Here is a 21006-nt window from a genome sequence, read left to right as displayed (position 1 = left end):
CTCTCTCTCTCTCTCTCTCTCTCAGAAAAGATACCGTCAATTCAATTTATCAGTATCTTTTCCTGATAGACAGACAAAGTAAATATTTAGGACTCCAAGGCTTGGCATATGTCAATTATTTTATTATCTTGGGATTTTCCATGGTCAACTCTTGGGATTAGTAAGAAAAATGCGATTATTTGAGTAGCAGTAGCAACAGCTGCAGCGCACACCCAAACGAATCGGGTAAGCCTATAATACGCCAAACAATAGTATTTACAAAATGAGCCGAGCTCTCTGGCTGGGCTGTTTTGGTCCTCCCACGTGTTTGATCGCATATCTGCCAAATTTATAACAACAACAGAGATAAAACCATTTCTCCCATTACAGATATCAAATATTATCTTTTCCGTTACGCAGAATTCTAAATAAATTACGTAGGTTCACGATTGATAAAGTTTTTTTTTATGCAATAACAAGAAACGGAGTCAGATTTTCTATCACCATGGCATCTCATCTTGGTGCTGTTGCGAATATTTCAACCAGTTCCGCGTGCGTTTAAATCCATACTGACTGTACAGTCTGGAGGCAGTTCTCCCTTCTACACATATCTTGATTTCTTAATATCGTAGGTATAGAATAAATTGGTGAGCAAGGAAATATGAAATAAAGCATAACAGTGTAAGTTTGACGAGCGAGAAAATAAACAATCGTATACAAACAGATTCTCTCTCTCTCTCTCTCTCTCTGAGACAAAATAATAGATAGGAAACAATGACTGAATATTGCTTGAATGCAAAGTTTTGGCCTGACTGAAGTGTGGAGTGACTTTGACACCGACTACAAGTTATTCCTGGTCATCTCACAGCCATGGATAGACATCAACTTCACAGCCGAGAAAGGGCAATCGTATACAAAAATAATTAGGTATGGAAAATGCGAAATGCGGGCCTATGTTGTCCCATAAAAAAAGCTCTCGCTCGACAGCTGATGTTTGGAGAGAGAGAGAGAGAGAGAGAGAGAGAGAGAGAGAGAGAGAGAGAGAGAGAGAGCCAGTGGGCCGAATAGGGAGATTAAAGTACCTGGGAATGAAAACTCCTTATAATCTTATAATTAGCCTCGTTTGTCTCAAGGACATTCAAAGGTCTGTCAAACACGGGCAGTTGTTGTTTAGCATAAGGGCAGATCTTTAAAAGCCACGCCAGAGAGCTCGCCACGGTGACAAGACTATATATGAAATGATCAAAGAACTGGAAGATGACGAATATGACTGCGTTCATGGCGAAGAATTCAGAGCAGTATTTGATGGTACGGACACGGAGAGCGACTTGGGAGGATTTTAATTTATTAATTTTATGCATTTTTTTTACTTTAATAAATTTTCACTTAACTGCGTATCCTAAAATAAAAATAATAGTTCAAGTAACAAATGTTTCTTTTACCGAGTAAAACAAAAAGTAAAAATTCCTTCGGTATTGTGCCTTAACAACTGATTTGGAAATTATAGATGGTTAGTCTAGAACAGTTAAACATGCTGTATAAACCAAAATAATGCAAATGGCGCACGATCGCTCTTTTGTATTTTAAAATACAATAGTAATATGAGAATGCATACAATATTATTGGATATAGTGAAGTACAAGTAAAGCATAACTTTTTAAAAGATCTACTGTTTTCCTCCGGTAGTAACTATCGCAATCTGCCGATTTGGGAAAGCATAGACAGTACGCTAATTTTATACCGCGTGTATGATGCGACCCCTTTAAAATTACCTTCAAAATTAGGTTTCAAAAGTCGCATAATATGCGAGTATATACGGTACCTGTTCACTTACCTTTCTACCATAGATTTAAGGATAAGTAGAAATATTAGCTAAAATAATTACTTGGTAAGCAGTATGTATATATAAAACTTGATTTTATGATAAAAGTGTAATTTTTTATTTTTTATTTATTTACTTTTTTAGCCTGTATATTCTAGTTGTAAATATGACTGGGGTGCTAGAAACATTTGATTTTATAAACAAGACAAGATGAGCCTCCATAAGGCTCTCATTGCTTTGTACTGATCTTTGAAATTACTGAGGGACAGAGCATGGCACTGATTCACTGTACTAAGTCACTTGACAAATTTTGTTTTGCATAAGAGAAAAAATGGTAAGATTCAGTTTATTTCTTTACTGTACAAGAATATGAAGACAGTACTGATTTAGAAGTGTTAACCATGTCCATGATCATTTGGTGTGGTATTGACTGTAATTTTCTTTTTGTTATGTCTTAGCCTGTCACGTTCTACGTGGGTATACTTATATTTTCAATGTTGTAAGCCACATATACTTATTCATAAATTTCTGCTTTTTTGTTTTTTAGTTATGGGCCATGTAGAAAGTTTTAAGGACCTCATTATAGTGCTATGTATCATGAAAATTCGTATATTTAGGGAAGTTGAGTGGTGGATAGTCAATGAATTTTTATACTAATAATTTATTGCATTAATTTTACATTGGGTGGGTGAAAGCACAATATAATAATACTATATACGTATAATGAAGGAAATATTGAACTCCTTTCATAAGCTCTTTTTCCCATTTTTCCAGCTTGTAAGTAACCCATCACATCTTGTATCACTTGCTGGACCTATCCTTTATACAGACTCAAGAAATCCTCACCAGGAATGATCTTGCCCTGTTTAGACTGTAAGTATTAAAGTTAAATTTATACAGATTTTGTATAGGGAATATTTTGGTTTTCTTGCACTATAATTTAAACTCTCAAGCTTTACTGAAAGATACTTATGAAACAAGGAAAGAAACTCTGTTTTTGTTGGTAGTACAGGCAGTCCCCGGGTTACGATGGGGGTTCAGATCTTGAGACACGTCGTAAGCCGAAAATCGTCGTAACCCGGAACATCGTCAAAAATCCTAAGAAAACTTTACTTTTAATGCTTTTGGTACATTGAAAACTATGTAAACTGCATTCGTATTGCATTTTTCATAAAAAAACTTCAAATATTGATTATTTTGCATTTTTGGTGTCATATTTCATCTGCCAGATCAGTGTTGTAGGTGTCGTAACCCTGGAACATGCATCATAACCCTGGAAATAATTTCTGATGAATAAAATTGAAAAGCACCTTAACATCGGAATATCGTAAGTCGAACCCATCGTAACCCAGGGACTGCCTGTATAGTAGTATAACTGAATATTGATTTTTTTGATGAAAATTATTTACAGTATACTTTAATTGTAGTTATGTATAGTATCCATTAAGCTCATTCCAGGTTGGGCCTTGGACTGAGCATGATAGGTGTACAATTCTCTCTCTCTCTCTCTCTCTCTCTCTCTCTCTCTCTCTCTCTCTCTCTCTCTCTCTCTCTCTCTCTCTCTCTCTCTGTAAGGGTAATGTATGATAAAGCATGTTGTACAATATATTTAAATTATTTGCTAATTATTTTCATTGGATTTTCCAGTCTGGTTTTACTGCAAAATAAAATGGAAATCATTAGTGAATATTTTAAATATTGTACAATATGCTTTATCATCAACAATCTTGCAGCAATATCATTTCAATACATTTTACAATACCCAGAGAGAGAGAGAGAGAGGAGAGAGAGAGAGAGAGAGAGAGAGAGAGAGAGAGAGAGAGAGAGAGAGACCTAATTTTCTCAGTATGGGGCTCAATCTTGAATTAGATTAATAGATGCATAACTACATTATAAGTATGTTATAAAACATTTTTATCATAAAAAAACAGTATTTAGTCACAATTAGTAATAATTTTAGAGATATGGTCAATAGAAAAAATCCACAAATTAGTGAATGTTCCCTGTGGAAAAGTGAATGATGTGTTCTGCAAAAGCCACTACAAAGTGGACCACAGAAATATGAAACACATAAAACCAGGAGATCACTTGTGTGTGTGTGTGTGTGTGTGTGTGTGTGTGTGTATATATATATATATATATATATATATATATATATATATATATATATAATACATATTTATATAGTATTTTATTTTACCAAATCGTTGAGAGAGAAAATTTTATTTACTGGATAATTTTACAGTTAGTACAGCACAAGAATTGGTTGTAAGCTTCTTCTTCTTCTTCTTCTTCCCAGCTTTTTCCCATTTTTATATGGGGTCGCCGTTTCGGATGAGCCGTTTCCATCTATTTCTATCTTGCACTTCTGCCTCATCAATTCCCTTCTCATGTAAATCTCCTCTCACACAGTCCTTCCATCTCTTTCTTGGTCTCCCTCTCTTTCTTCTTCCTTGCACCTCCACTCCCATAGTATGTCTCCCAGCGTGGTCCTCATCTCTCCTCAACAGGTGTCCATACCATCTCAGCCTCCCCTCCTGCACTTTCTTTGATACTTCCACCACCTTAGTTGACCCCTTATGTAGTCATTTCTGATCCTATCCACTCTTGTTACCCCAGACATCCACCTAAGCATTTCGCATTTCTGCCACATCCATCTTCTTCTGCTCTGCTTTTCTCATGCTTGCTGTTTCCGTACCATACCGCATTGCTGTTCTTACCACCGTCTTGTGAAATTTTCCTTTTAACCTAAGCGGCACTCTTTTGTCACAAAGAACTCCCACCGAGGCCGCTCTCCAGTTGTTCCCAGCCTGCCTGTACCCGATGTTTTACTTCTTCTTCCATACTTCCTCCAGCGTTAACAAAAGATCCCAAATACTTAAACTTATCAACTCTCCTTATTTGCTCTCCACCACCAAGCTGAATACTTTCTCTATCATCCCCCTCTGTGGTGGTACACATATATTCTGTCTTGGATCTACTTATTCTCATTCCTCTGTCCTCCAGTACTTGTCTCCATCTTTCCAATTTCACTTTCCAGATCTTCCCTGCTCACTGCACACAGAACAATATCATCCGCATACAATATGTTCCATGGTACTGTCTCCCTTACTTCCTCTATTATAACATCCATCACTATGTTAAAGATAAATGGGCTCAGAGCCGACCCCTGGTGTAATCCTACTCTCAGCTTATATTATTTAATTTTTAAAACTTTATTTTTGAGTAAATAATGTGAATTATTATGATGTTGAACTGATAGAAGATGTGATAATTTAAATAAAATGTATATTTTTTGCAAAATTTTAAAAGTTTATACTGTCAATTCAGTCATGAGCTCAGTTGAAATTAGATTGATATAGTACTTATACTCTTTCTCTAACATAAAAACTGTTGGAGAAAACTTAATTCTAACATCGAATATGAAATCCTTGATCTCAAAAACCTATAATTAGATACTAAGAATGCATTTCCAAGAGAAAAATATCGTAAGATATGAAATTTTATAGGTTTGGCATAAGGCAGAGGCAGTCAAAAATTTAGCCCATACTTTTTGTGAGGTATACCCTGGCTTAATTTGAGCAAAACCTTCTTCTAAACTGAAAATTAATTTCAAACCTTGATCCTGGAAGAGTGGTCACAGGATCTATTGGAGGGTCCTTTACTATGTAGTCTATTACAATCTGTAACAATTTACAAACATTATTTATGTTTTTAAATACATAAAATATGATTTTGTCTGTTTAAAAATAAAGCCTTAAAAAGAATATAAGGAATCGGGTGGAAGATTAGTTAGAAATTACAAATAATAGCAATATTGAAAATATAGAAGTACTATATGTGTATGAAACTAGGGTGAAAGGATGGTTTGGACATGTCTGTCATGCATGGGACAGCACAGAAAAGATATGAGTGGACAAAATTTCACAGATTCCCATTGTGTGTAGTATATCATAGGAGGCAGGAATGATGATGATGATTGTCAGATTCATTTTTCCTTCTTGCTGCCATTAACCTAAGATGAGGGTTTTGAAGCTACTTAGTAACATATCATTGACAGGAACAGGTATACTATAGTTAATCTTGCTAGTAATTGCTGCTTTGACATCAATTATTAAGTAGGACAATAATTTTAAGGGCTTCTAAAGCACTACTAGTGTGGAAATTATAAATATTTCTTGCAGATACTATAGTGTAATCCCCATATTAGTGGGGGATGCGTACGAGACAACCCCTCCCACCCACAGATACATAGAACGCCTTCTAAAAATCCCTATAACTGCATATCTTGAAAGTTCAAACACCCAATGTATACCTTAAATAACATCCTACATCAAATTTACCTTAAATTATTATCGTATAACTGTAAAGGCAGTCCCCGGTTATCAGCGTACTCAGTTATCGGCGATCCAGTTTTATGGGGGCTTATCTAGCGCCATAAAATTGGCTATTTATGGCGGCATAATGGGCTGAGTTTCAGTTATCAGCACCATAAGGATTCTTATGGCACGCCGTAAATTTATATGTTTGATTTTTGCCTTCCAAAGATGTATTACCTTTACTACACATTTTTAAAATATGAACACACACACACACACACACACACACACACACACACACACACACACTGTGCATATGTGTTAATACCAGTTGGTTAAAGAGACTCAAATTAGCAGTACATATCTTTTCCTGAGAAAGGGAGAGAAAAATTTTTCAGTACAATACAGGCAGTCCCTGGGTTATCTGCGGGTTTTCCATTCGGATGGCTTGATAAGTGAAAATCGCAGACAACTAGATTTTGGCACTGATAACTGATTAATGGCACCTCTATTGGGTATGTATCATCACCAATACTTTATTATCGGCACTGATAACTGGAAATCGGTGCATTTTGGCACCGAAAATCAGCACCATGAAACCAGATCACCAATGACAGAGGCCACTGATAAGTGGGGACTGCTGTACAGTGCTCCCATCTTTTACACCATGAATAGGTCCCAGAAGCTGCTGCAGTAAAGCAAAAATCCCCTCTAAATATGCTTATAACTGGCTTATAACTGCCAAATACTCAGTACCCCTAAAAGTAAAATAATTATAACTATTTTAACATGTCACTGGTTAATTTGATAGTTGAAACAAATATACAGTATTCTTAAATTATCTAACTAAAACAATTTAATAAAATTCATAATAAAAATTCACCCCCAAACCATCATCCCAAAGTAACCTTACATTACAGTCTAGTTAAAACAAAAATATATCTTGAATTGTCATACTAAATCAATTTGATATAATTTCAAATAAAAATACACCCCCAAACATCATCCCAAAGTAGCCTTACATTTCAGTACTGTCCTACTACTGTTACAAAGTAGGCTACATACACAACTAAAATACCTATAATTGCTTATTTTAACAGTTCATCACCAAACTTGGCGGTTCAAATAAAAATATACCTCAAAATATCATCCCAGAACACCCTAATATAATTTCAATCATGTTGCGCATCGTTCTGTGCTTACATTTTATGTATATTGATATTTTCCGGTCTAGTAAGATGATTTTGAAATATTTATTGTACAGGTATGTATGTTAGGATTGTACTACGTATTGTATAGAGCTTATCTAAAATACTTGGGATAGTTAGAATGACGGGACATAGAGACATACCTCCAAACAGAAAGCTAGGTTTGTTACGTCTTGTTAGTATTTTCGTGATTGCATACGAATATATTTATGACAAAAAAAATTATTTACTACAGTAAGTTCTTGTTAACGTTGTGTTGTGGTTAGTTCTTGCCATCTCCCATAAATTTATTAAAAATTCTTCTGCAGTCTCTCTCTCTCTCTCAGTAGGTATATGTACATATAGCACTTTAAAGAGAAAACACAGCAAAATATCTATAACATATGTATTTCATTTACAAAATCCATTTACGTATACAGTGGACCCCCCGTATTCGCGTTCTCCGGATTCGCGGACTCACGGATTCGCGGATTTTTCTTTGGAACCTATCTAGAAATTATTCGCGGAAGGACTCGCCCATTCGCGGGTTTCTCTGTGGAACATATACATAATTATTCGCGGTCATCCCCGGATCTTCGCGGATGCGAATTTTTATGTGTTTACTATTCGTTCAAGGACATTTCATAATGATATGGTTATTCTGTTTATTAGACATTCCTTATAAATCTTGATGTAATGAATTGAATAAAAATATCGTAGGTATAAATTGGTAAGCAACATAATATGAAATCAAAGCATAACAGAGTGAGTTTGGCAACTGAGAAAATAAACAATCGTATACGTACAGCCATCTCTCTCTCTCTCTCTCTCTCTCTCCTCTCTCTCTCTCTCACACACAAAATGATAGATAGGAAACAATAACAGAATATGTATTGCTTGAATACGATATGGCAACAAAGTTTTGGTCTGACTGAAGTGTAGAGTTACTTTGACACTGACTTACATGTCATATTCCTGGTCATCTCACAGCACCCGGATAGACATTCAACTTGCACAGCCGAAGAAAGGAAATTGTATACAAAATAAATATTTTCCAGATGAAAAAGCAATTGGAGGGCCTATGTTATCCCATAAAAAAACCTCTCGCTTGGATAACTGTAAGATGTAGAAAAGAGAGAGAGATCAAGGGCAGGGTGGATGTAGGAAGGAGATTTAAGCAGTACCTGGAAATGAAAAACAACCCCTATACTAATCTTATAATTATAGCCTTAGGGTTTGTCTCAAAGACATTCAAAGGTGTGTCACACACGTGACAGTTGTTGTTTTTGTAAAATTGGCGTCAGGGCAGATTTTTAAGCACCACTGTGTTAATATATATTAATAATTTGTTCATTACCTTCGTAAACACGCCAAATTTCACGTTAGATAATCATAAAAATCTCTAGGATTGCGCGACCGCACAAATTGGAAAACAATGGTGCTAGATTAAATCTGAAAACTCCAGATCTAGTGTGAAATGCTGTAGTTTAGCAACACTGCCATTGAACTTACATAAATACGTATTGGGTCAATTGGGTACGCATTGTGCAGGCAGTACATTTTATGAAATTTTTTAAGATGATTTCTAATTATGATATGTATGTACGTACGTACATAAATTGTTTTAGGATGATAATAAAAGTATGCAGACCATATCTAAAGTACGTAAGACAATGATTATATACATATTTGTAGCAGGGTACATATTTTTCTGTCTGCGGCACGCAGTACGTACATTTACGTGTATTTTTCATACGTACATAATGAGTATATTTCGTGACAAAATAAATTTTTTATGATGAAAAAAAGCTTATTAATTTTCAAATATTACAGTTCTGTAATACTTTCATGTAAACACAGCAAAATGTCGGTAACAAAGTCGGGTTTTCTTAAAAGATGCTCTACCCAAGCCAACTTTCCGCAGATAAACAAATCTTATGATGCCGTGACGCCTTCTTTGAGCAGTACCCAAACGAAATGATATTTAAAACGCTATTGGCTGTTGTCTGCACAGCAGCCAATCCAGGAGCAGCATTCATTTTCCTTGTCGCTCATTGGTTGTGCACTTGGTGTTGATTGGTTGAACCCTGGCATTTCGCGGAGATGGAATTGTGGGTATCGCTCATCTAGTACCCAGCAGCCTCACTGTGCAGAAACTTACGGGTATATCGCGAACGTTAAAGCAAAGCTCTTGTGCGTATCAGCAAATATCATGTGTATCGTACCGAAAATGGCCCCTAAAAAGCGCCTGCTCCTTCTAAGGCTTCTGGCCAAGAAGTTAAAAGAAAGAAGACCGTAATGAAGCTTGACGAGAAGGTGAAACTTCTCGATATGTTGAAGGAGGGAAAAAGTTACGCTGCAGTCGGCCGCCATTTCAAAGTGAATGAGAGCACAGTTGAGATATATAAAGAAAAAAGAAAATGAAATAAGAAAAAGTGTTAGTATGACAATTCTATGGCACCGCAAAGGCGTGTGTCCACAGTGAGAGACAAAAACCATTGTGAAAATGGAATCTGCACTCGCGTTCTGGATAAAGGACTGCAGGAAGAAGAACGTGCCCCTTGACTCCAACATCATACGCCAAAAAAGCACGACAGATCTACCAGCAGCTATCAACTCCTACTGCTTCACAAGGTGATGAGGAAGAAAGCCGAAGCCGAAGAATGTGGAGGCACTGGAAGGCGATGAAGAAGGGACGTTGGAATTCTTGGGCTTTGGAGAACCAGCTCCTGAAGAGGAAGACAAAGAAGAAGAACCACAACCGGGACCGTCCTCAGCTCCCCAAGGATTTCAGGCTAGCAAAGGATGGTTCCACCGGTTCCAGAAAAGGTTCCATCTAAAGTCTGTTTCCCTACATGGGAAGCTGCATCTGCAGACAAAGAGGCAGCCGCAAAATATCCGCAGGCCTTCATGAAAATAATCCAGGAGAAAGGATATCGCCCATAACAGGTGTTCAATATGGACGAAACTGGCCTGTTCTGGAAGAAAATGCCATCCCGGACGTACCTTATGAAGGATGAAGCTAAAGCCTCCGGATTCAAGGCACCAAAAGGACAGGGTGACCCTCCTGATGTGCGGGAATGCGGCTGGTTTCATGCTGAAACCAGGCCTCATTTACAGGCTGCAAATCCCAGGGCACTCAAGAACAAGAACAAGGCGTTACTGCCCGTCTTCTGGATGCATAATCCCAAGGCCTGGATCACCAAAGTCCTGACGGAGTACTGGTTTCACCGAGTTTCATTCCTCAAGTTAGGCAATACCTGGCCGATTTGGACATCAACTTCAAGGTCTTGCTGATAATGGACAATGCTGGTGGCCACCCTCTCGATCTTTATTCCAAAGGAGTCCATTCTTTGAGTTCCTTCCTCCCAACACCACCTCTCTCCTCCAGCCTATGGATCAGGGCGGTCATCCGTGCCTTCAAGGCACTCTACACCGGGAACTCCCTCCAGCACCTTGTTGATGCAATGGACCGTGACAGTGAATTTACGCTGAAAGATTATTGGCGTAAATTCATGATTGCCACGTGTCTGTCTGTCATTGACCGGGTCGTTGAAGGACATGAAGAAGGAGACACTGAATGCCTGCTGGAGTAAGTTGTGGCCAGACTGTGTCCATAATTATAAAGGCAGGCTTTTCCTCCCCAGGAAATCCAGCATTCAGCCATTAATAAGGCAGTCCAGTTGGCAAAAATTCTTGGTGGTGAGGGCTTTGACGATATCACCGAGGAAGAAGTCGGCACCCTCATTGATGCCCACTCTGACCCCCCTTACCGACCAGGACTTGGAAGAGCTGACGAAGTCCGCCAGTGAGGAAGAAGACACTCCAGGTTCAGGAGAGGATCAGGAGGAGGAGGAGGATGGCCTGACTTTGGAACGCCTGTCCCAAGTTAAAAAAATGGTAAACAACCTCCAGGAGTTTGTCGCAACATGGGATCCTTACATGGAGCGCTCCTTGAAGTTTTCTAATATTCTAGACACAGCACTGGAGCCCTATAATCAAGCTCTCACCACCATGAAGAAGCAACGGCAGCAGTTGCCAATCACAATGTTCATCACACGAACGAAGAAAGACCCTCCAAAGCCTCCCAAATCGCCTGAAGTAGTGCCTCTTGAATCGCCTGAAGAAGTGCCTCCCAAATCGCCTGAGTCACCACCTCCCGAAGCGCCTCCTGAAGGTGAAGAGGCGCCCTCAGAGGATATGTAACTCCTCTGCTTAGCTGTGCAGTCATATCTTCATCGTCATTCATCGGACTGCGCGGACTGGCGCGGCTAATTCATCATCATCATCTTTAATCAAAATTCATCACTGGTGAGTACCCGTTTTACATATGTTGTACTAGCGTAAAACAATTGTTTTTAATGTTCATACAAATTTTGTTCTTTCTCTCTATCGCTTCTGATTTCACATACATTTGTTTCCCTTGTAAAAAGAAAATGGATGTCTCAAATAGTAACAGTATGAAAGAAAACGTGCATGACTGAATACCTTATGGGGGACTGAATTATTTTCAACATACGTAACTAAGTCATGCAGTACGTACATAATACGTATGTACGTATTTATGTATAACCATAAAATGTAAGAAATTTACGTTTAAAAAACATTATTAATAATATTTCAAATATTAATATGAACCATAATAGGATGTGTTATGTATATTTGATGAAGGATGGTCCTTTTAGCTACTTTGGTGTTTGTATGTTAAGGATAGCTAAGCTTTATGAGTATTTTTGGAGGGTGTTACAAACATTCGCGGATTCTAACTATTCGCGGGGGGGTCTGGTACGCATCCCCCGCGAATACGGGGGACCACTGTATGTACTGTACTGATGTTAATCGCCATAAGAATATTTAAAATCCATCTGAATTTCTTACATAGGACACTTAAAACCTTCAGGCTTCAGTATTGTAGTCCTCTCTCTCTCTCTCTCTCCTCTCTCTCTCTCTCTCATCTCTCTCTCTCTCTCTCTCTCTCTCTCTCTCTCTCTCTCTCTCTCTCTCTCTCTCTCTCTCATGTACAAAAAATAATTCATTAATAAAATTATTTTCCTAAATTCTTTCGTAATTAACGTCATCAGCTGATTTGCAAAGAGTAAACAAAAGGCAAAAATATTATTTGATCAGCAAAATATATAGTTTTGGGCTGCAACCATAACAGGAAAGACTCTCTCTCTCTCTCTCTCTCTCTCTCTCTCTCTCTCTCTCTCTCTCTCTCTCTCTCTCTCAGTACTGCACTGTATATATCCTTTTAATGAAAATAGTATCAATTATTTTACCATAAACATAAAAAGAACACAAACATAAACAAATTCAGGTTCAAACAGATCAGAGATGATGTTGCCTTATTTTTTATTTGTTTGATTTGTTGTACTATATTTCATTACAAGTTAGATAACTGATTTTCACACATGTAATAACAGTACACTAGAGAATATTTTATCATTTTATCACTGTTAATGTTTCTCTAATCACATAAAACATATATAAAATCAGAATTTCATACTACATGGCAATTGTTACCATTCTCCTCCCAGCCATAGTGCCCCTCAATTCTCTTCCACAGGCAGTCACTGTGCATCAGTGTTTCTTCAGTTCTCTCTCTCTCTCGAACAGTATGCATATCCTATAATAAAAAAACAACAGCAAAATATCAATTAAACATTACTGTTTCACTTACAGAATCATTTATACTGTGCTTAGACTTAGATGTAAAAGCCACAGCTCTCTCTCTCTCTCTCTCTCTCTCTCTCTCTCTCTCTCTCTCTCTCTCTCTCTCTCTCTCTCTTATATTTTAATGAAAAAATACAGTAATTAGTGTATTTTAATGAAAAAATGAAGTAATTAGTGAATACACAGTGATAATTTTAGATACTGACCAAAGAAAAATTGGCAAGTTAGTGAAAGTTTCCTGTGGAAAAGTGAATACTAATGTGTTCCAGAAAAATCTGCAACAAAGTGGACCATGGAAATGTGAAGCACGTAAAACCGGGGGAGCAATGTATATTGGCATTCTTGGCATTCACAGATTTATCTATGGACCATGTCTACCTATTATTCGCAGGAAATTCATGTATTCGCGATATTTTTCTATTAGAAATATCCACAAATTCCTTGTTTTTTTTATCAGTTTTTTGTGATAAAACTATTTAAAAAACCAGGTACATATAAACACTTTTAGTGGGTTTTTCTTGAGTTTTAACCAACAAAATAGGCAGTTTTAAGCATTTTTATAGTGGTTTCAACTATTCACGGATTCCAGCTATCTGCTGGGGTGTCTGGTACGCATTCCCAGCGAATACAGGGAACACTGTATATCCTATGACTGCCAGTTAACACTGACCCACTAAGCTGGCATCACTGACCATCCAACCCTTGGTATCAGGTTTCTTGACATTTCTGACAAGCTCACCCTCCACCCTCTCTCCAAGTCTCTCAGCAAAAGATTGGTGTCAATATGTATTTCTTTAAAAGTTTACATAATTTATTAATTTATAAACAAAAATCCTACTAATTCACTCTAGTATTTTCTTTAATGAATTTATATTATTGCTGTTTATATTAATATTAATATTTGAAACTTAGTAAGAGAGAGAGAGAGAGAGAGAGAGAGAGAGAGAGAGAGAGAGAGAGAGAGAGAGAGAGAGAGAGAGAGAGAGAGAGTTATTAATTTTATTATTTAATATAATTTAATCTTATTAAACTTAATACAGTATTACAATCAGTTTTAAGTTTTGATGATTAGCAAATCATTTCTGTATCATAAAAATGTATTTAGTAATAAAATAACATCAAAATGTACGCTAATTAGTGAATATTGACGGAAAAGTTTGCAAATTGCTCAATTTTTCGCGAATAATTTATAGTAGGTAGGTTCGACAGAGGGAGTTAACTGTAATCCTGCTTTGAAGCAGATGTATTACATATTGGATAAAGAAAGCAAGTCTGTTTCTTCAGATAGTATTACAACTAATCTTACACCAAGTGACTATTTGAATCTGTCTATATAGTATAAAGTATATGCCTAATAATGGCTTGTGTCCATGCAATAAATTTTGCAGTGAATTCTTTTTATTTTTGTAGATTTATTTGAAATATTTTTATACACCAGAATGATTTATCGATTTATATGATGAAATGTAGTATACAGTATATGTGTGAGCACCAAGTAATTTAATACTACTTACGTACTATTTTGAATGTTTTTGTCTTCTTTCAGAATTTGGTTAAGACAATTAAAAAAAGCAAGAAGTTAGAAAAATGATAATCACAAGCATCTTAAAATAAGCAAGAAGTTAGAAAAATGATAAGCAAGAAGTTAGAAAAATGATAACCACAAGCCCATGTATTTTGCTTTCAGTGTCATGGATAGTCTAACGGAATGTGGGAACTGTAGTGATGCTGGAATCCAGAGGGCAGTTGTGGACTGTGTATCTGCCCTTCTTCTATCCTTAGAAAAAATCTCCCTTGGAACTGCATTATCTTCACAGTATATAGAGTCTCTTAATACCCTGTATGCTAGGATTGAAGATGGAGACTATTCAGGTAAATGTAAACAACAGGCAGTTAAATTAGGAATTATACCATCCTATTGAATTTCACGGAAGATTGAATTTTAGAATGTCATTGATGCATTATTGCATAGGCTTTTCCTTTTTATGGAAATTTCCTGTACAGTGTGCATTCAGACAAATATGTTTATTTAACTGCATTTGTCCAGTGAACAATGTAGGATTTAATTAGATGTGGCAGTACAGGCAGTCCCCGGTTATCGGCGGGGATTCCATTCTCTGCGGGGTGCTGATAAGCAAAAACCATCATTAACAGAAACACTGCGATTTATTGTGCCAATTCTATGGTGCTAGACAAGCACTATAAAACCGGATTGCCATTAACTGAGTCCCCCGATTACCGGGGACTGCCTGTATGCACAGCTAGCTTGTGATTGGCTGCAAATCAGTTTCCAGTATTTGGCTTACTGAAGTAATAGTGCAAATTGTTTCTTCTATAATGTGTCTGAATGCTTATATGTATATACAGAGAACCTTCACACTTTTTTATATGCTAAATCTTAAGTATGTCAATGTATTATCAATAATATAATACAATCACATGAAAGATGAGCTTGTACAGTATTAAACAGTCTACTCAGATAAAACTTGTGAATTATGGACTTTAAATAATTATCTTTTATCTTACTGGAGGTATATATAGACTTCTGGCTATCTAAGTGTGAATACAAGGTAATTTAATCATTAGTTCATACATTTTAATTAAGTGGATAGGCTAATATTTGAAATAACATGAAATACTGTTTGTGAAGCTGTCTGGGAAGGTGAATGGAACAGAAGCTGCACCATTGGCTAGAAAGCAGGAAATTTCAGTCTATACATGTCAGTGGTATTGTGGTTTTATTTTTAGGATGCTTTGCATATTTAATCGTTATCATAGTTCGTGTTTTGGCACTTTTTAGAGTATACAAGTTTTAAATCTTTTTGAGTTCCCTTCATCAGTAGTGTGATGATGGCATTTGTGTAGCATAAAAGTTATTTGTTTTCATTGTAAGCCATTGGAATGATAGTTTGAATGAATAAGTAAAGGTCACAATGAGGAAGCAATTTTGACTGATATGGAATGAAAGTGTGCTTGAAAGAAACTCCGTACAATCAAAATAAATAGCACAGGCCAAATGTTCACTTGACTATGCTTTGTGTTCTGATAGTTAATATCATTAAAGCTTATCTTTCTAGTTAACAGATGTAGATATTGCTTTGGTATCATAATGAAATTAGTACTACATGGGGTAAAAGTTGAATGGTAAGGAAATTTTTTGATTTAAACTGCTTGTAATCATAGGTCCCCATGTAGCCTGGGATATATGAAATTTTGTTTTCTTAGTATAAATATTATATGTTCAGAGTTTGCAAAGCGTTGCAGAGTGGGTACAGAGCAATTTATTCAATATGTGCACCGCTGCCTTAATAAAAACAGCCGTTTTGGAGAATTTGTCAATATACTGGGAAAAATGCAACTCAAAATACAAAAAGCTTCTTCATTTAAAATACCATTGTCACTAAAATTTCCTGCCTTTCAGCCAATGTTGCAGTTGCAGTGATTGTTCCATCCACCTGCTCCAGACAGCTTCATAAATAAAAATGTTTCTTGCCTTTTTATTTACATACAGTGAGATGAAACATAATTATTTGAAGCCCATCATTAATTTGTGTCTGATTTGAGTAGAGTCTTTGACTCAAGCCCATCTTTCATGGGCTCATATTGGTATGTTATTATGAATCAGTATTTTATGATTTGCATAAAAAGGTGTGATGGTTCTTTGTATGTATATAATTAATTTTCAAATATGTTATTGAAGAAACAGTTTCAGTATTTATCAAAATAAGCAAACAATATCAGAGCTCGAGCCCAGTCCTGAGCTATCCATGTACATGTGCCTCATTTACACCCATGGGTAGACAAAAGAGTTGGAACTGACAAGTACAGGCAATATTTAACAAGGTTCTCATTTGGGTCTGGTGGATGTGACATTTGTTATTATTATGTATGTGGTAACTAAAGAGTTATGAAAATGGAAAGGTAATACTAGTAAAATATATTTCATGAATAAGTAAAGCAAACCAAATCACTGGAATGCATTAATACATACTATATTGTTTTCTTGGATATTGAGCAAACTTAAGGGAGAAAAGTTGTCAAAAGTATTGTGCAGAACCAGTAATAGAATTTTAAGATGCCATAGGAATTTTAGGATTATTTTAAAAAGAAAGATGAAAATGCTGTGAACAAGCTAATGCTGCATACAATTATTAATGACCAATACTGTTAAAGATATGAAATAGTTTTATTTTTAATTATCTGCTCAGACTTCTCATTAGAATTATTTTATTTACAGAGATATAAGTGTGCAAGGAAATTTGCAATGTCAAGAGCATGAGGATCATCATAAAGTAGTTTGTAGAGTGGCTAACTGAGCTATGATTTCTAGTTCAAAGAACAGCTTCATAGTTGGTTTCTGCATTGTACTACTTTATCTACTCAAACAACACACCACTGCTAGTCAAACTGGAGATGGGTTATAGATTGCCAATTCAGGTCCATTCACACTTTTTAAAACCTTTTTGTGGCTGTAGGTTTCAAGAATATTTGTTTTTAACATATAGTACGTATATATTTTCTGTGCTGTGGATAGGACCATAGAAGTCGAGAATTTCATTTTTCAAAAAATGTAACAAAGATTCTTGAAGTAACTAGTTATGCTTGTTTTTCAGGACCATTAACATATGAAAACAAGAGTAAGTTACCCAAATATGAAGTTGTTGACAATCTTAAAACATCATCAGAGTCAACAGCTTCAGATACCTTGTCCCAGCAAATGGATGAACTAGAATTTGAAGGTGACGAAGATATCAGCAGTAAAGAAGAACCAAGTGATGATGAGGAAATGAAAGGTATGTAACATGCAACAGAAAGTTTTTCCTATTACAAGGTATGGCAGTCATCTCAAAATATCCAAACTCTTTGCTGAGGTTTGTTGTAATACAGTATTAAGACAACCTGTAAGTATGGTAATGAAGATATATTTAGTTAGTACTGTCCTCCCCAAGCTGATTATGATAAGCACAGAATTGTAATTAGAAAGAGGGAAAATAAATTAAGATCATGAATGCATTTCCAGTAAGAATCTGTATCAGCATTGGTTCAGTTGAAGCTCCATCAATACAGTTTGGAGTTTTCAATGACAAGACAGGCTGTCCTGGAAAACTTGTCACACATTCGTTAAAAAAAAATCTTTTGTCTAGCATGACCTTAGGTAATAAAATGTTTTGCACAATTATTAGCATTGCACCAAAATTTTTTCTGTCTAGGACCACCCTTGAGCACTTGTTGATGTATGATTAAAAGTCTAACAAATTTTGAAGTCCATTCTGTATGGAAGTAGTCACTCTGCCATTTCCTAAATAAAGGTTATAAGAATAAAAAAAAATGCATACTGGGAAAAAATTCTCAAGGATGTCAGGGAAGTAAAACCACAGCACTGAATAATTTGTACCTTTCAAAATGTTTTGGCCTGTTTGAGAGAGTATTTTCCTTCATTACAAGCATGTGAGGAGTATTCCAAATGGCCAGACAGTATAGCTGTATTTGATGATGTAAAGAAACTGACTGTCCCAAATAAATGCATAATTTTGATGAAACATCAGACCAGAAATAAGATAAAAAGCTATTATACTGAAAATTAGTACTGTGCAGATGTCCAAAAGATATCAATTGCAGTGAGAAGATTTCCCAAGGCCCTGCTAAGATGACCAAGCAGCAGTGAGATAGAAGAGTTCTTGAGTAGCTCATGCCTTTTTAGAGGCAGTACTGTGCTATTAGAAAAGATCTCCAGTAGATCTTGCCATAATGGAAATACTGCAGTATTAGAAAAAGTTCCCACAGAATCTTGCTACATGGAAGCCAGTACAGTGGTCCCCCCGTATTCGCAGGGGTGTTTACCAGGGCCCCCCCCTCATTGGAACCCCCATAAACACGCTGAAAACGGCCAATTTGTTACTTAAAACTCAAGAAAAACCCACTAAAAATTTTTATGCCTGGTTTTTTAAATAGTTTTATCACAAAAAGTGCATTTTATGATAAAATTGATCAAGAAAACTAGGAATTTGTGGATATTTCTCATAGCAAACTACTGCGAATAAACGAATATCCTGAGAATAATGGATAGATGTGGTCTGGAGAGAAATCCACGAATGCATGAGTCCGTGAACCCGAAGAACATGAATACGGAGTGCCCACTGTATATTAGAAAAAGAGATCCACAGTAGATTTTGCCTTAAGGAAGCCACACTTGTGATAAACATAAACTGGATGCTTTTAAAAAAAGTGATAGTCAGATTTCAAATACAGAAGTTATTGTAGAGTGCAAAAAGAATTATATACTTCTGAATTGAACTGGTGTAAAATTTGAAGCAATAAGCAAAGTGCAACCGTAACTTAAAGTTTGGTTAATGCTACTACGTATAGAAGTAGTCCCTGGGTTACGACAGGGGTTCCATTCTTGAGACGCGTCGTAAGCCGAAAATCGTTGTAAGCCAGAACATCGTCAAAAATCCTAAGAAAACCTTACTTTTTATGCTTTGGGTTCATTGAAAACTATGTAAACTGCATTCTTATGGCATTTTTCATAAAAAAACCTTCAAATATTGATTATTTTGCATTTGTGGTGTCATATTTCATCTGCCAGATGAGCGTTGTAGGCGTCGCAACCCTGGAACATGCGTCGTAACCATGGAAATAATGTCTGATGAATATAATTGAAAAGCGTCGTAACCTCGGAACGTTGTAAGCCAAGACCATCGTAACCCGGGGACTGCCTGTATATCGAAACTATCAGATGCCATGGGTAGATAAAGGTTTCATAGAAAACAAGGTGCATGCCATAGTCAATAGAGTTTTACTTTTTTGTTTGGTTTTCTTATAGCTATAGAGCATTATCACAGGTTAACAGTTTCGTTCTTATTTATAATTGTTGTAAAGTCTTACAAACATTTGATGTGCCTTAGAAATAAAAACTTGCATGACCTTGTGTGATATATTTAGTTGGTCTGTGTTCACAGCAGGTAACTTAGGAGCATATGTTGATGCTACCACATGGATCGTGTTTTTTTTAATTGAACTTCTTTTTCAGTGGACCTTTTGTTTCCCCTGACTATTCTCTTATCTCATTTTTCTTTGGAGATTTATTCATATTTTCCAGTTTAACTTTATTCATCTGTGGGTCTCGTGTAATGATTTTTGTGTGTGCTTTCTTGCCCTTCTTTTTTTTTCCTAACCATTGAATAATTCACAAGAATGATCTTGACAACTGACTGATAATAGACATTTCAATTTAAAATAAATTATAGAACATATTGTTTTGTCCATGCTTTGCAGATGAAGATGAAGCAGAACCTGTCAGGAAGAAAAAAGGTAAAACTGATACTGGAAAAGGACATGAATCTGATGCTTCAGGAGACACTGAGGGTCCAGAGGATGAAGAAGAGGATGAAGAGCATGATAGAGAGGAGGTTTGTAAGCTTTACTGTATGTATAAAATCTGATTTTGTAATTAAATGCAGGCTTTCTTTTTACATGAATGATTTGTATTTGTGGTTTTGATTATGGCTCTTTAAATAACATCGTTTCACTCCTGACTCGATAAATGATGCATTGTCATTACAATAGCAAATAATGGCTGTTTTTGCTGGTACAGCAATTATGCTGCAGTAGGTCTTGTGAACTTAGTCATAGATTTTCCAGAGAAGGATTTTGTTGACTTTCATAATAGTAGCAGTTTGTTCTCCTTAGTTGAGATAGATGTCACGAAACTTCAGCATCCATATTTCTGTTTTCCTTTACATGTTAATTCCCTTTATTTGTTGTGTCCATAAATATCAAAATTGCATTAACAAGATTCTAATGTCCTGGTTATCATGTGTTTCCTGATTTATTAATCATGAATTGAGCATTATATACTCTTTGAGTGGGAGCTGTGATGGGATAAAAAAAAACATGTGAATAGATAGAATGATAATATTGTCTTCTTTTAAAACTCTAAAGACTTTATGTTAAACTAAGTATTATTTGAGATGACTCTTAACTACTGTTAAGGGTATCGGCGGGGTCGGGGATTAATTTTGAGTGA

At 36.2% G+C, this 21006-nt stretch overlaps 1 protein-coding gene across 1 annotated transcript in view; it reads left to right on the top strand.

The window, feature by feature from the left end:
* The first annotated feature begins 1217 nt into the window (after positions 1–1217).
* LOC135226200 (brefeldin A-inhibited guanine nucleotide-exchange protein 3-like) overlaps positions 1218–21006 on the top strand; it is a 166294-nt gene continuing 146505 nt past the window's right edge. The window contains 7 exon segments of the mRNA XM_064265643.1: positions 1218–1287; positions 2349–2386; positions 2576–2650; positions 2652–2674; positions 14668–14852; positions 17594–17773; positions 20256–20389. Coding sequence (XP_064121713.1) covers positions 1218–1287; positions 2349–2386; positions 2576–2650; positions 2652–2674; positions 14668–14852; positions 17594–17773; positions 20256–20389 — 705 coding nt within the window.

Source organism: Macrobrachium nipponense, chromosome 14, assembly GCF_015104395.2.
Source record: "Macrobrachium nipponense isolate FS-2020 chromosome 14, ASM1510439v2, whole genome shotgun sequence".
Taxonomy (NCBI): Eukaryota; Metazoa; Arthropoda; class Malacostraca; order Decapoda; family Palaemonidae; genus Macrobrachium; species Macrobrachium nipponense.
This window is presented reverse-complemented; position numbering and strand designations above follow the sequence as displayed.